Source organism: Zootoca vivipara, chromosome 17 (assembly GCF_963506605.1).
Source record: "Zootoca vivipara chromosome 17, rZooViv1.1, whole genome shotgun sequence".
Classification (NCBI taxonomy): domain Eukaryota; kingdom Metazoa; phylum Chordata; class Lepidosauria; order Squamata; family Lacertidae; genus Zootoca; species Zootoca vivipara.
The window spans coordinates 18,669,081-18,680,527 of NC_083292.1; the positions used below are offsets into that span (position 1 = coordinate 18,669,081).

Sequence of the window (11,447 nt, forward strand, 5' to 3'; positions counted from 1 at the left end):
GCATCCTCTGCTGCACCTGATGGCAGCTGGCTAGCTTAGCGGGCAGAGGGCGGGCACCTGGAGTGAAGGCAGGGAATCTTGGGTACCAACACAGCCTGGCTCAGGAAAGATTTCTGATGGTGTAATCCAGGGGTGAGAAACCTTTCTTCAGCCTGAGAACCACATTCCCTTTGGGGAGGGGAGGGGAATGCTTGGGGTGGGCAGGGCCACAGGCAAAAGCAGCGATAAGGCAGCTGGTCCAGGGTGCAAGGGGAAGCTGCCCCTGTTTCAGGTTGAAACACACTTTTCCCTCCGACCAGATCTTTCTCTCCCTGCGAGCTGTGCTAGCTGAATGATATTGTTTGCTCAAACTCCTTAACGGAATTGCAGGTGCATGGTAGATACTTGATAGATGCACTTTCGATGTTTGCAATTGTGCCCCTTGGTGTGTGTGTGTGTGTTTTGTTGTTGTCATTGTTTCTGATGGCTGAAACAAATGCGAACGGGAGGAGGGAGGGTTAGGCATGCCAAGCCTCAGCTCACACCCACCCCACCTCCCTCTCACCCTGGCCCTTTTGCACGTATTTGCGCGCATGCACACACGCAACCCCCCCCCCCCGCACGTGCGTCCCCTTCACGGCCGTGTCTGTCTCTCTTTCGTCCGCAGGGGGAGGGTTTGCACCAGCTGCGAGAGGCTTTGAAGATTTTAGCTGAGAGGGTTTTAATCTTGGAAACAATGATTGGGCTGCATGGTGAGTAGAGACAGACAGCAGGACAAAATTCCCCCTGCGCTCTCCCCCCCCCAAGGCCAGGAGGGGTCAGGAAAAAGGGGGCCACCGTGGGGGAGACCCTGCCCAGGTCTGTATGGTGATCTGCTTAGGGCGTTCTTGCCCTGTTCTTGCAGCCTTTTGCAAAATCCAGGGGTTCAACTGAGCCCTTGGCTGGCTACTGGACTGACTCTCTGGGTCCTGTGGGGAGCAGGCCTGGCACAATTCGTTGAGGACGGCTCAGCCATGGCATGGCCTCCATGGCAACGACCCACTGTTTAAGCATGGTGACATCAGGAAGTGGTTGCACACCCAAAAAAAACCCCAATTTTTGTTGTTGTTGGCATCTTTCTTTTTTTTTGAAATTTTGAAATTAATTTTCTTTTCTCTCATTACAAATATACTTATAACATACAGCTTACATAAACATCTCTCCCTCCCCCCCTTTTGACTTCCCTCGACTTCCATTTCTGATTTATTAACCTTAATACGGGAATATGTTCTGCTATTTTCTACAAATATCATATTTTCCCTTTTATTACATTACCTATTCCCTATCCCTAAATTTGTGAAAGTTTATTTAAATCCTACAATCAGATCAATAGTCTTCTTTTGTTTCTGCAAATATAATATAAAAGGTTCCCACTCTTTTTCAAAATCCCCATTTTTCTCGGAGTCTGTGTGTCAGCTCCGCCAGCTCCGCGTAGTTCATCCGTTTTTCTTGCCATTGTTCTTTCGTTGGAATTTCTCCAGTCTTCCGATTCTGTGCTAGCAATATTCTCCCCCCCCCCCCCCGCATACATAGTGTCCTTTTCTCTTTTGGTAAGTCTTGCCCTAAAATGCCCAACAGGAAGGCTTCTGGTTGTTTAACAGAAGTTATTTTAAACATTTTTTTTAATTCATTGTAAATCATTTCCCAATACAGTGGTGCCTCGCTAGACGAATTTAATTCGTTCCACGGGTCTTTTCTTATAACGAAAAATTCGTCTAGCGAATCCCATAGGAATGCATTGAATTTTTTTTTTAAAAAAATTTGCCCATAGGAACGCATTAATTGAATTTCAATGCATTCCTATGGGAAACCGCGATTCGCTAGATGAATTTTTCATAAAACGAATTCGTCTAGCGAGGCAACCTCCGCTCGAAAAATCCTTTCGTTAAGCGGAAATTTCGTTAAGCAGGGCATTCGTTAAGCGAGGCACCACTGTATACCTTAACTCTTTTACAATTCCACCACATATGATAGAAAGTCCCTTCAACCTCTTTACACCTCATTCCCTCTGTGCATTTTTATATATTTTAGCTAGTTTCACCGGCGAGATATACCATCTATACATCATTTTCATGTAGTTTTCTCTTAGCAATATACAACCCGTAAATTTCAAATTTACTTTCCAAAGTTTTGTCCAATCCAGGGCTGTCTTAAGCATATCTGGCGCCCTGGTGCGAAGATCCCTCCGGCGGCCCCCCCCCGCCCCGTTTCCCAGCACGGCTGTCTGGTGGGCGCAGCGTGCAGCACAGCTGCCGCGGGCACAGCAGCACGGCGCCCCCCCTGGCGGCCCGCGCCCTGGTGCATTGCGCCACCCAGCCTTGCCTTAGAGCCGGCCCTGGTCCAATCTTCAAATTGTATATTGTGGCCTGATTTCACTTCTTCATCTTTCGTTTCCCATTCCAAAAGGATGTTATACATTTTCTTTAATTCTCTTCTATTACTTCCTTTTGGAATTTAGAAACCGTGTATGAAAAGCCTTTTTATTGTCCTCTTTAAAAATATCTTTAAGCTGCTTACGATGCAACCAACTTTGAAGATGTTCCTTTATTTCTTCATATTCTTTCAATTCTAGTTTTCCTTCCTGTTCTACTAACAATTCTCTATATGTCGGCCAGTCTCCCTTTTTCCCAATGTTTTTAGTGATAATGCCTCAATAGGTGATAACCACCAAGGTGTTTTGGGTTCTAATAGTTTTTGTATTTGTCCCATACCTTGAACAACACTCTTCTTATTATATGATTATTGAATCCTTTATGAATTTTGGTTTCCCCATACCATAAATAAGCATGCCATCCAAACCTATTGTCTTGTCCTTCCACTGTTATCTCTTCTCTGTCAAGTTTGATCCAGTCTCGGATCCATATTAGGGTTGCAGCGTCATAGTACAGCTTTAAGTCTGGAAGTGAGAAGCTATCTCTCTCTTACACATCTGTAAGTATCTTGTTTTTTTTCCTCGGTTTTTCTCCCATTCCAGACAAATCTTGAAATTTCTTTTTGCCATTCTTTGAAGCATGCAGTCCCTACTATTATTGGTATTGTCTGCAAAAGAAATAACATCCTTGGGAGTACATTCATCTTTATTGCTGCAATCCTTCCTAAAAGGGATAGATCCATCCTGTTCCATATTTCAAGGGTGTTTTTTTTAACTTCTAGCCAAACTTTTTCATAATTATCCTTATATATATTAATATTTTTTGCTATTAACCATATACCTAAATACTTTACTTTTGTGTGGGCTTCTATTCCTATCTTTCTGTTATTTCTTTCCTTTCATTTTCTTTAAGATTTTTAAATAACATCTTAGTCTTGCTTTTCTTTAGTTTAAACGCTGACACTTGACCAAACTCTTGAATTTTTTTCCATTACCAGTACTTTAGGGGGAGAACTTTTTGGATCTTCTACTGTAATTACCAGATCGTCTGCAAAGGCCTTCAATTTATGTTCACTTTTCTTTACTTTTATTCCTACTATTTCCTTATCTTCTCTTATATGTCTGGTCAGCACTTCTGGGACCAGAATACTGTAAACAATAATGGTGATAGTGGGCAACCTTGTCTGTTTCCTTTTTGTATATTACATTTATTTGTTATTACCCGATTTACAATTATGTTTGCATTCTGCTCTGAGTAAACAGCCCTTATCCCCTTATTAAAGTTCACTCCAAAACCCATCTGCTCCATCACCCTTTCAATGAAGTCCCAAGAAATGTTATCAAATGCTTTCTCCGCATCTATAAACATCAACGCTGCTTTCTTCTCATTTCTAACTTCTAGGTATTCAATAATATTCAACACATTTCTAATATTATCTTTAATTTGTCTTGGGAACGAATCCAGCTTGATCCTGATGAATATGATCTTTTCGAACATTTTTCAATCTATTTGCCAACACAAATGCAAATAATTTATAATCATTATTTAACAATGATATAGGCCAATAGTTTTTAACCAATGTTATATCTGAATCCTGTTTCAGAATTAAAGCTATACAGGACTCTTTCCATGTTTCTGGGACTTCACCTGTTTTTAAAAATTCATTCATGGCATCCTTTAATGGGTTTACAAGCTGTTCACTCATTTTGTGGTAATATTTAGCCATTATTTCATCTGGCCCTGGTGATATCCCTGCCTTTGCTTGGTTTAATGCATCTGTCTGTCTCAAGAGACAATGGAGTGCACCTCCAGAGGTGAAGCCGAACCTCTGCGTTAGCAGCACCTAAATGACCTCCCCAGGGCGCAAGCCTGGGCACTGCATATGGGAATCCTAGGCTGCCAAATTGACAAGATCCCCATCTCGGCCTCGCCAATGTTGTCCAAAGGAAAACAGAGCAATATGTTGGGCACCACCTTGGCTGCAGAAGTTGCTAGGAAGGGGCATGCAAGGCACCGTCTTAGGGACTCCATTCTGGATTTGTTTAGGGTTTACTCCAGGCATCCCCAAACTGTGGCCCTCCAGATGTTTTGACTGTGGCCCTCCAGATGGGTTTGCGGCGCTCATCTCGCTTTCCGGCTGAGGGAGCCGGCATTTGTCCACAGACAGCTTTCCGGGTCATGTGGCCAGCATGACTAAACTGCTTCTGGTGCAACGGAACCGCGTGACAAAAACCAGAGCGCACGGAAACACCGTTTACTAGTCACTTGCTATATAGAGAAGCTCTAAGCAACTTAACAAAACTTGTAGAGTGTCATGGTTTTCAAAACACACGCAGAGAAAGATTTCTCAGTCCAGTGTTAGTTTTATTTGTGCTCATACAATCAGTGGTCATGGGAGAGGAATAGAAAATGAACTCTCCAAATAGGGGATCCTTATAGAAAAATTACTCTTACAGCATCGGGCTCTGATAAAACTTATTCCGATTGCTCTCCTTCCTTGTACGGGGATGAACTTTTCTGCATCCAAGCATGGTCACCAGGCAGATAGATAGAGATGGACTGCAGATCTCAGGAAGACCAGCTCATGGTCAAGGCAGAGAGAGGAGGCCTTTGGGGAACACAATGGGGTGGGGCATATTCCCCCCCTCAAAAGCATAGCATGAAATCGGGGGGGGGGGATACAATAAAAAATTCAAAGAATATTGCTAACCAAAAGCGATTTTCGAATCAAAGCACTCAAACAAGGCAGGTGGGGAATCGGGACCAGGGTGGGGCTGGTGTTTTTAGGATGGGGTGTTGGTGTGGACACAGATGAACCTAGTCTGGGCCAGACTCGGAGCTAGCCTCTGCTCAAGGCCACACAAATGATCCAAAGAAAGGAGAATATGCAGAGGCAAACAATCCCATAAGCACCACTCTCCTTTTCCTGGCAGTAGATGTACAGAGAACGGCCATATTGCTCACAACCAAGGACTGTTGATGGGGTGGAATCTAGTGGAATTAGACACACACACAAGGCAGATTTTCCCTCCAGGGTATTTTTCTGTCAAAAATGCCCACGTCCCCGAATTTCCTACTGCAGAGTAGCATCTTTTCTTCTTGTTTCACCGAAAATCGAGGCTGTGAGATCCAACTCTGCTTTCCCCGACTTGGTTCCCTCCCCAGATGTTTTGGACTACAACTCCCATCAGCCACAGCCAGGGATGGGGTGGGGGAAGAATTCCGATTCCGTCCGCATTTCAAGGCAAGCCTACCTAATTTGCAGTGTCCACACCAATGTGTGAACCGAAACACAGCCACCCTGTGAAATTTGCACTTCTCTGAATTTTGTGGTGCAGTTCTACTGCCGAGTGATGTGTTCAAAAACACATATATTAGAGTGCATATAAACCATTGCATTTGTGAAAACAGTACTGCTATGGTGTATGGACTAAATGCTGTCCTAGTGAAAAGACCATATAAAGCTACACTATATTGGGGGAAATTGCTTTGCAAAAACCACAGTAACAAAACAGAGCAGTCAAAGCAGTTTGATTCCCCCAGGGTCTCCTATGTAGTCTTGTACTGAACTGCAAAATTTTTCGAAGGGTGGGCAGAGGGCTTCAGTTGCTACTACTGAGCATGTGTAGCAGTTTGAGCATGCTCAGTGTGGGGAAACTGAGGTGGTGGGCTTCTGGTGGCTACACCTCCAATAAGGTAGGAGCTCAGCGCCCTCTGGTGGCGGCAGCAGGAGAGAACAGCCACTTGCTCTCCCTTTCAACTGAGAGCGCAACTTTCTGAGCAATCGTAGGCTCATTTACTCAGAAGTAATTGCCACCCAGTTCAGCTGAGTTTACTCACAGGCAAATGTGTCTAGGACTGCAACTTAAATGCTAATAACAACCCTGGATCAGTATAGCTGATATTTTAATGCAACCATCAATTTATTAGGGTCAGTTTGCGACATAAAGGGCTTTTACCAGACCTCAAACCTCCTTGCATTAATTCATTTCCCCACCTTTCCACTCCAGGGGCATCCCAGGATGTGTGCTAGAGGTGAGGAGGATGCAGAAAGGTGGAAAGCAGGGCTTTTTCCTGGATTGGAATCTCCATACTCTTCCAACATTTCTCCAATGAAAATAGGGGCATCCTATTCCATTATTATTATTATTATTATTATTATTATTATTATTATTATTATTTATTATTATTATTCCCCAGCCATCTGACTGGGTTGCCCAAGCCACTATGGGCGGCTTCCAACATATTTAAAAAGATAACAAAAATTAAACATTTAAAAACTTCCCCATACAAGGCTACCTTCGGATGTCTTCTAAAGGTTGCATAGTTATCTCTTTAGCTTGGGGGTTGCATAACTCCATACCCTCCAGCATTTCTCCAATGAAAAGAGGGACATTCTAAGGAAAAGAGGGACATTCTTGGATCAAATCAGAAACCGGGACAGCTGCTGTAAATCCAGGACAGTCCCTGGAAAATAGGGACATTTGGAGTGTCTGCCTCTCAGAAGAGATACCTCTGTAAGTTGGGAGCAGCATGTAGATTTAGACACCCATACTCTCCAACCTTTCTCCGATGAAAATAGGGACGTCCCATTCTATAATGATAATTTTACTATTTATATCCCACACATCTTACTGGGTTGCCCCAGCCACTCTGGGCAGGTTCCAACATATATTAAAACATAACTAAACATTTTTTTTAAAAAAAACACCTTCCATATACTGTACAGGATTGCCTTCAGACAACTCGGGAGTCATTTCTGCATCATTTCCCCCCCAATGAAAATAGGGATATCTTTAGGAAAAGCAGGACAAGGGTTAAACATAAACTATTAATTGATATCAAAGAAAGAGGGGGATTTTCCCTGCCAGATTTGAAAGTCTATTATGAGGCAGCGTGTCTCTCCTGGATCAGGGAATGGTGTACACTACAAAATACAGACCTTCTATACCTGGAAGGATATGACAACCATTATGACAACTGGGATGGCTTCTCTAAATCAGGGACATCCCTGGAAAATAGGGACACTTGAAGGGTCTGGACTCCAGCCTCGTGAGAGCATCAGAACAGTTTTGATAGATCAGGCTGAGTGAAGCTGATCTAGTCCAGCATCCTGCTCTCACAGTGGCCAACAAGATGTCCCAATGGGAAGCCCCACAAGCAGAACATCAGTGGAAGAGCACTCTGCCCAACTGTGAGTCCCAGCATCTGGGATTCAGAAACATTTATTGCCTCCGACAGTGGAAGAGCCATTCTGGCTGGTAACTACTAATTGCCTGAACCTCTGAGTGTGCCTAATCCCCTTTTAATGCAATCCAAGTTGGTGTTGTCACAACCTTCTGTGGGAGCAAGTGCCATAGTTTAGCTCTGTGCTGCCTGAATGAGAACTTCCTTTTCTCTGACCTGAATCTTCCAGCAATCAGTGTCCTTGGGTATCCATGAATTCCAGCGTTTACGAGAGAGGGCGGAGAAACTTCTGCTTTCTCCGTGCAAAGTGAGAGCTGTTAGGGGGTGATGGATGGTGAAACCTTGCCTTGGCATCCTCCGGAGCCATTGGGCGAATCAGTATGTGGCGCCTTAGTGATTCTGGAGGTGCCTGTTCCAATAATAATAATAATAATAATAATAATAATAATAATAATAATAATAATGTCACTTGTGCCCCAGCCACTGAAGAGAACAGAGGTCTACCAATGGGAAGCTTTATTATATTTTATTATTTTATTTTATTTCAAGGAAAAAAACTTCCTGCCTTGGGCTAGCTGACCCTTTTAGATCCTACAGTTCAATGGTGAAGTTAGCTACCAGCACACAGCTCCTTTTATGCGTGAAACTTTGAGAAACAGAACCCCTCTTTTTTTAAAGGCACAGGCTTTTACATGCCCCTGAACCCCATAAGTAAAGAGTGGAAAATCCTGTATCATGTCTTTCAACGACCGGGGGAATTGTCACCTTTATATCTCCTGAGCCCCCTGCCCAAATTCTCCACCTGCAGTCACACACCCCTCCAAAGATTCCAGATTCAGATTCAGACCCCTTTCCCTCTCCCCTCCTCTCCACCCTTTCCCCATAATGAGGGTGAATGAATTTCCGCTCTGCTCTTCTCAATCTCCCATCAGGCCATTAGCTTACGAAGCTTCCTAGAGCAGCAGGCCCAGCTGAAGCTCTTGTCTAGGAGGGTCACCTTGCTGGAAGCTATCATCTGGCCAGGTAACAACAGAGGGGGGGATCCCCCTCTCTCCCTCTCCCCTTTCCCCAGCATGCTGCATTCACCAATGCAGAGAGCCCATGGCCAGGAGATCCCCCCCACTTCGCTTGCAGACATGGGCTTTCTCTCCTTTCCTGTCATCCTGCCCCAAAACTCTGCATGCCACTAGTCCACAATGTCCAGGTTTTTTAAATTCCCCACCCCCTCCATAGCCCTGCTGCGGTCAGAGCTGCTGGGATTTTGCCTTTCCTGACCCATAGCCACTGGGGTGGGGTGGAGGGAGACTTAAGGGGAAGGGATATGCCTGGTGATGGCTGGGGTGGGGAGGGACTGCTCCTCTTCCTCCCCACCCCTCCAAGCATGAGCTCAGAAGTAAAAAATTGCTTGCCTTGCACTAAAAGTTATCGCCAGCGTGAGGGTGTATTGGATTTGTCAGACTGCTGGGTATCCCAACAGCATGGGGCGGGCAAGGAGGAGACCCCTGCCTTTCCGACGGAAGTCTGTGCATGCTCAGTGGCAGTCTCCTCTCAAGCCAGCTTGCACCTTGTAGCTTAAATCTGCCTGGAGGAGGTCGGCTCAGCACTGACCTGCCTCTTCACCCACCTGGGTATGCACCAACCAATCCGAGAAGGACGTTAGCAAGGAACCATTGGCAGAGGTTCGGGTGAGAGAGTCCCGTGGCTGACCGCAGCTAAGGGATTGACTTTGCAGCGTTTTGTTTGCAGCAGCAGCAGCAGCTCCGAAGCAGGATATACGATGGGGGCAGCTTCTCCCCTGCTTCTTGTTCCCTGTCATTCAGATACACTGCCCCTGCAGGTGGGGGTTCCATCTGCCTGCTGTGGCCAGGCGATGTTGCTAAATACCCAGTTAGGCAGCTTTCGCTCCCCCCCCCATGTGTCCTCTGAGGTCACAACTCCCACCAGCACCAGCCAGCATGAATCAAAGGTGGCTGGGAGTTGTAGCAGAACAGCGTTTGGGGAACCCAAGGCTGAGATAGGCTCATTCTAAGGGTGAGATTCCTTCTGCAGTTTCTCCACTTCAAATTAATTTGGAACAGCAGTTAGTTTAGTTTACACTGAGGAAATCAAGTCTTTTGCTCTTGGAAGACACTGGATCTTGCAGTCATCTTTGAATACAGGCATGGCGGGAGGAACCCCCAGAATCCCTAGGGAGCACCCCACACCTTGTTTGTTTTCCTTGAGCAGGGATGGGGAACCTGCAGGCTCTCCAGAAGTTGCTGCACTATAACTCCCTTCCTCCTTGACTGCTGGCCAAGCATGGGACTTCAGCAACATCTGGGCAGCTGTGGGTTCTCCGCTTGAGCCACCTAGACATTTCTCACACCTCTGGAACCATGAGGACCAGAAACTTGTATTCTTTTTCTTTTTTTAAAATCACAAAATGACAACCGAGGTTCTTGGGTTGCCAAATTCCGCAGCGGACAAAAAGCGGCTCAGCTCTGACTCTTGCTTGTCCTTCCTCTCCGTTGACAGAACCGGAACCGGGATCAGGACTGGGCTTTTCCTCCACCAGCATGCCTGGCTACGACCGGGGGAAGCGCGACGAGAGCCTGGCAGCCTACAAGATGATCTCCCACCACCTCTCTCAGAGGAGCGAGGAGGAGACGAAATGAGGAGGAGGCTGTTGGCCTGCCCGTTGGCAGGTACAGACAAAGAGCATCCTTTTGGGGGAGGGCGCGAGAGGCCTCTTTCGGGGTGCCCCCCCCAAGACCCAGCCCCCTTCCTCCCACTTTGGACTGCCCCCCCATGAAGAAGCAGTGGAGAGGCGTGTGTTGAGGAGGGCGCTTGCTTGCCGACAGCTTGCTTCCGTATTTATTTCGCGCAAAGGTGTGTGTGTGTGTGTGTGTGTGTGTAAAAGTAACGGTTGCTGCAATGCACCCCACACCTTCACCCCACAAGCTGCTGCCACAAGTAAGCCGCTAAGCATTATTTGTGGCCGCCTGATTGTCTCGTAGGGAAAGCCATTTATCCCTTGGTGCTATTTAAACGGGGATATTTTCCCTCTGCACAGCACAACTGCACCCTCTCCTGTAGCTTGCTGTTTTTCTACCGCTTGGGACTTTGACCTGGAAATTTAACTAGTTTTTCTGCTAAATTTCTCCTGGTCCCTGAATCGCCCCTTTCCCCCCCATAGCCTGGCCCGGGCAAAGATAACGAGGAGAGAAACCGGGCTTTTCTGGACTACTGTTTTCAACCGCAGTTGTGGAAGCTCAGGAGTGGCAGACGTCACAATATCTCTGCCAGGAAAACAAAAGTTTTCCTGCTTTCCGCTCGCTTCTTAAGAATGGGGAGCCCTAGTAGGGTCAGGTCAAAGGGGTTCCTGGGGTTTCTCTTTCGCTTGGGATGCCTGGCAGTGCGTGTTTGTGGAGAGAGGACAAACATTTCCCCTTCCCTGGCAGAAGCTGCCAACGCTGAACTGTGCGGACGTTTTAAGAACTACATCGGTGGCTGTCCCAACAAACGATTGCGTCCTTTGTGATTGGATCTCCGGGTACAATTTTAGCGACTGGATCAGATCCGGCATGCAAGCCGTGTATCCGAAGTTGTCAAGTGGGCTGCGAAGGCGATTCAAACCGAGGTTAGATGTTGCAACAGGTGGGATAGCTGGTGCTACCATGAAGCCTCGAGACGATCAGACTACTGTACTCTTAATGCAAAGTCTTGTGGGCAAAGCAGATCAGGGAGAGAGAAGGATGTGTGTGTGTGTTTATCTATGTGTGTCTGCCTCCATATAATGTATGTACTCTCTGGGATTTTGGCTGACAACAGGGACCAGGTCAATAAAGCTTCACTGAACGCGAGCCTCTGCCTGAATTGAAGGGAGTGTGG

General features: G+C 46.2%; 1 protein-coding gene across 4 annotated transcripts in view; it reads left to right on the plus strand.

Moving 5' to 3' along the window:
• Positions 1-11,419, plus strand: part of EMID1 (EMI domain containing 1) — a 67,003-nt gene extending 55,584 nt beyond the window's left edge. For 2 of the 4 annotated variants that reach the window (XM_060269419.1, XM_060269421.1), the window contains 2 exons: positions 8,510-8,600; positions 10,092-11,419. In XM_060269419.1, the coding sequence (XP_060125402.1) occupies positions 8,510-8,600; positions 10,092-10,231 (231 nt within the window). In that variant the 3' untranslated portion in view covers positions 10,232-11,419. Of the gene's footprint in view, positions 1-646; positions 732-8,509; positions 8,601-10,091 lie in introns of all 4 variants that reach the window. The other 2 variants (XM_035099171.2, XM_060269420.1) reach the window with 2 other exon arrangements.
• Positions 11,420-11,447: the final 28 nt, after the last annotated feature.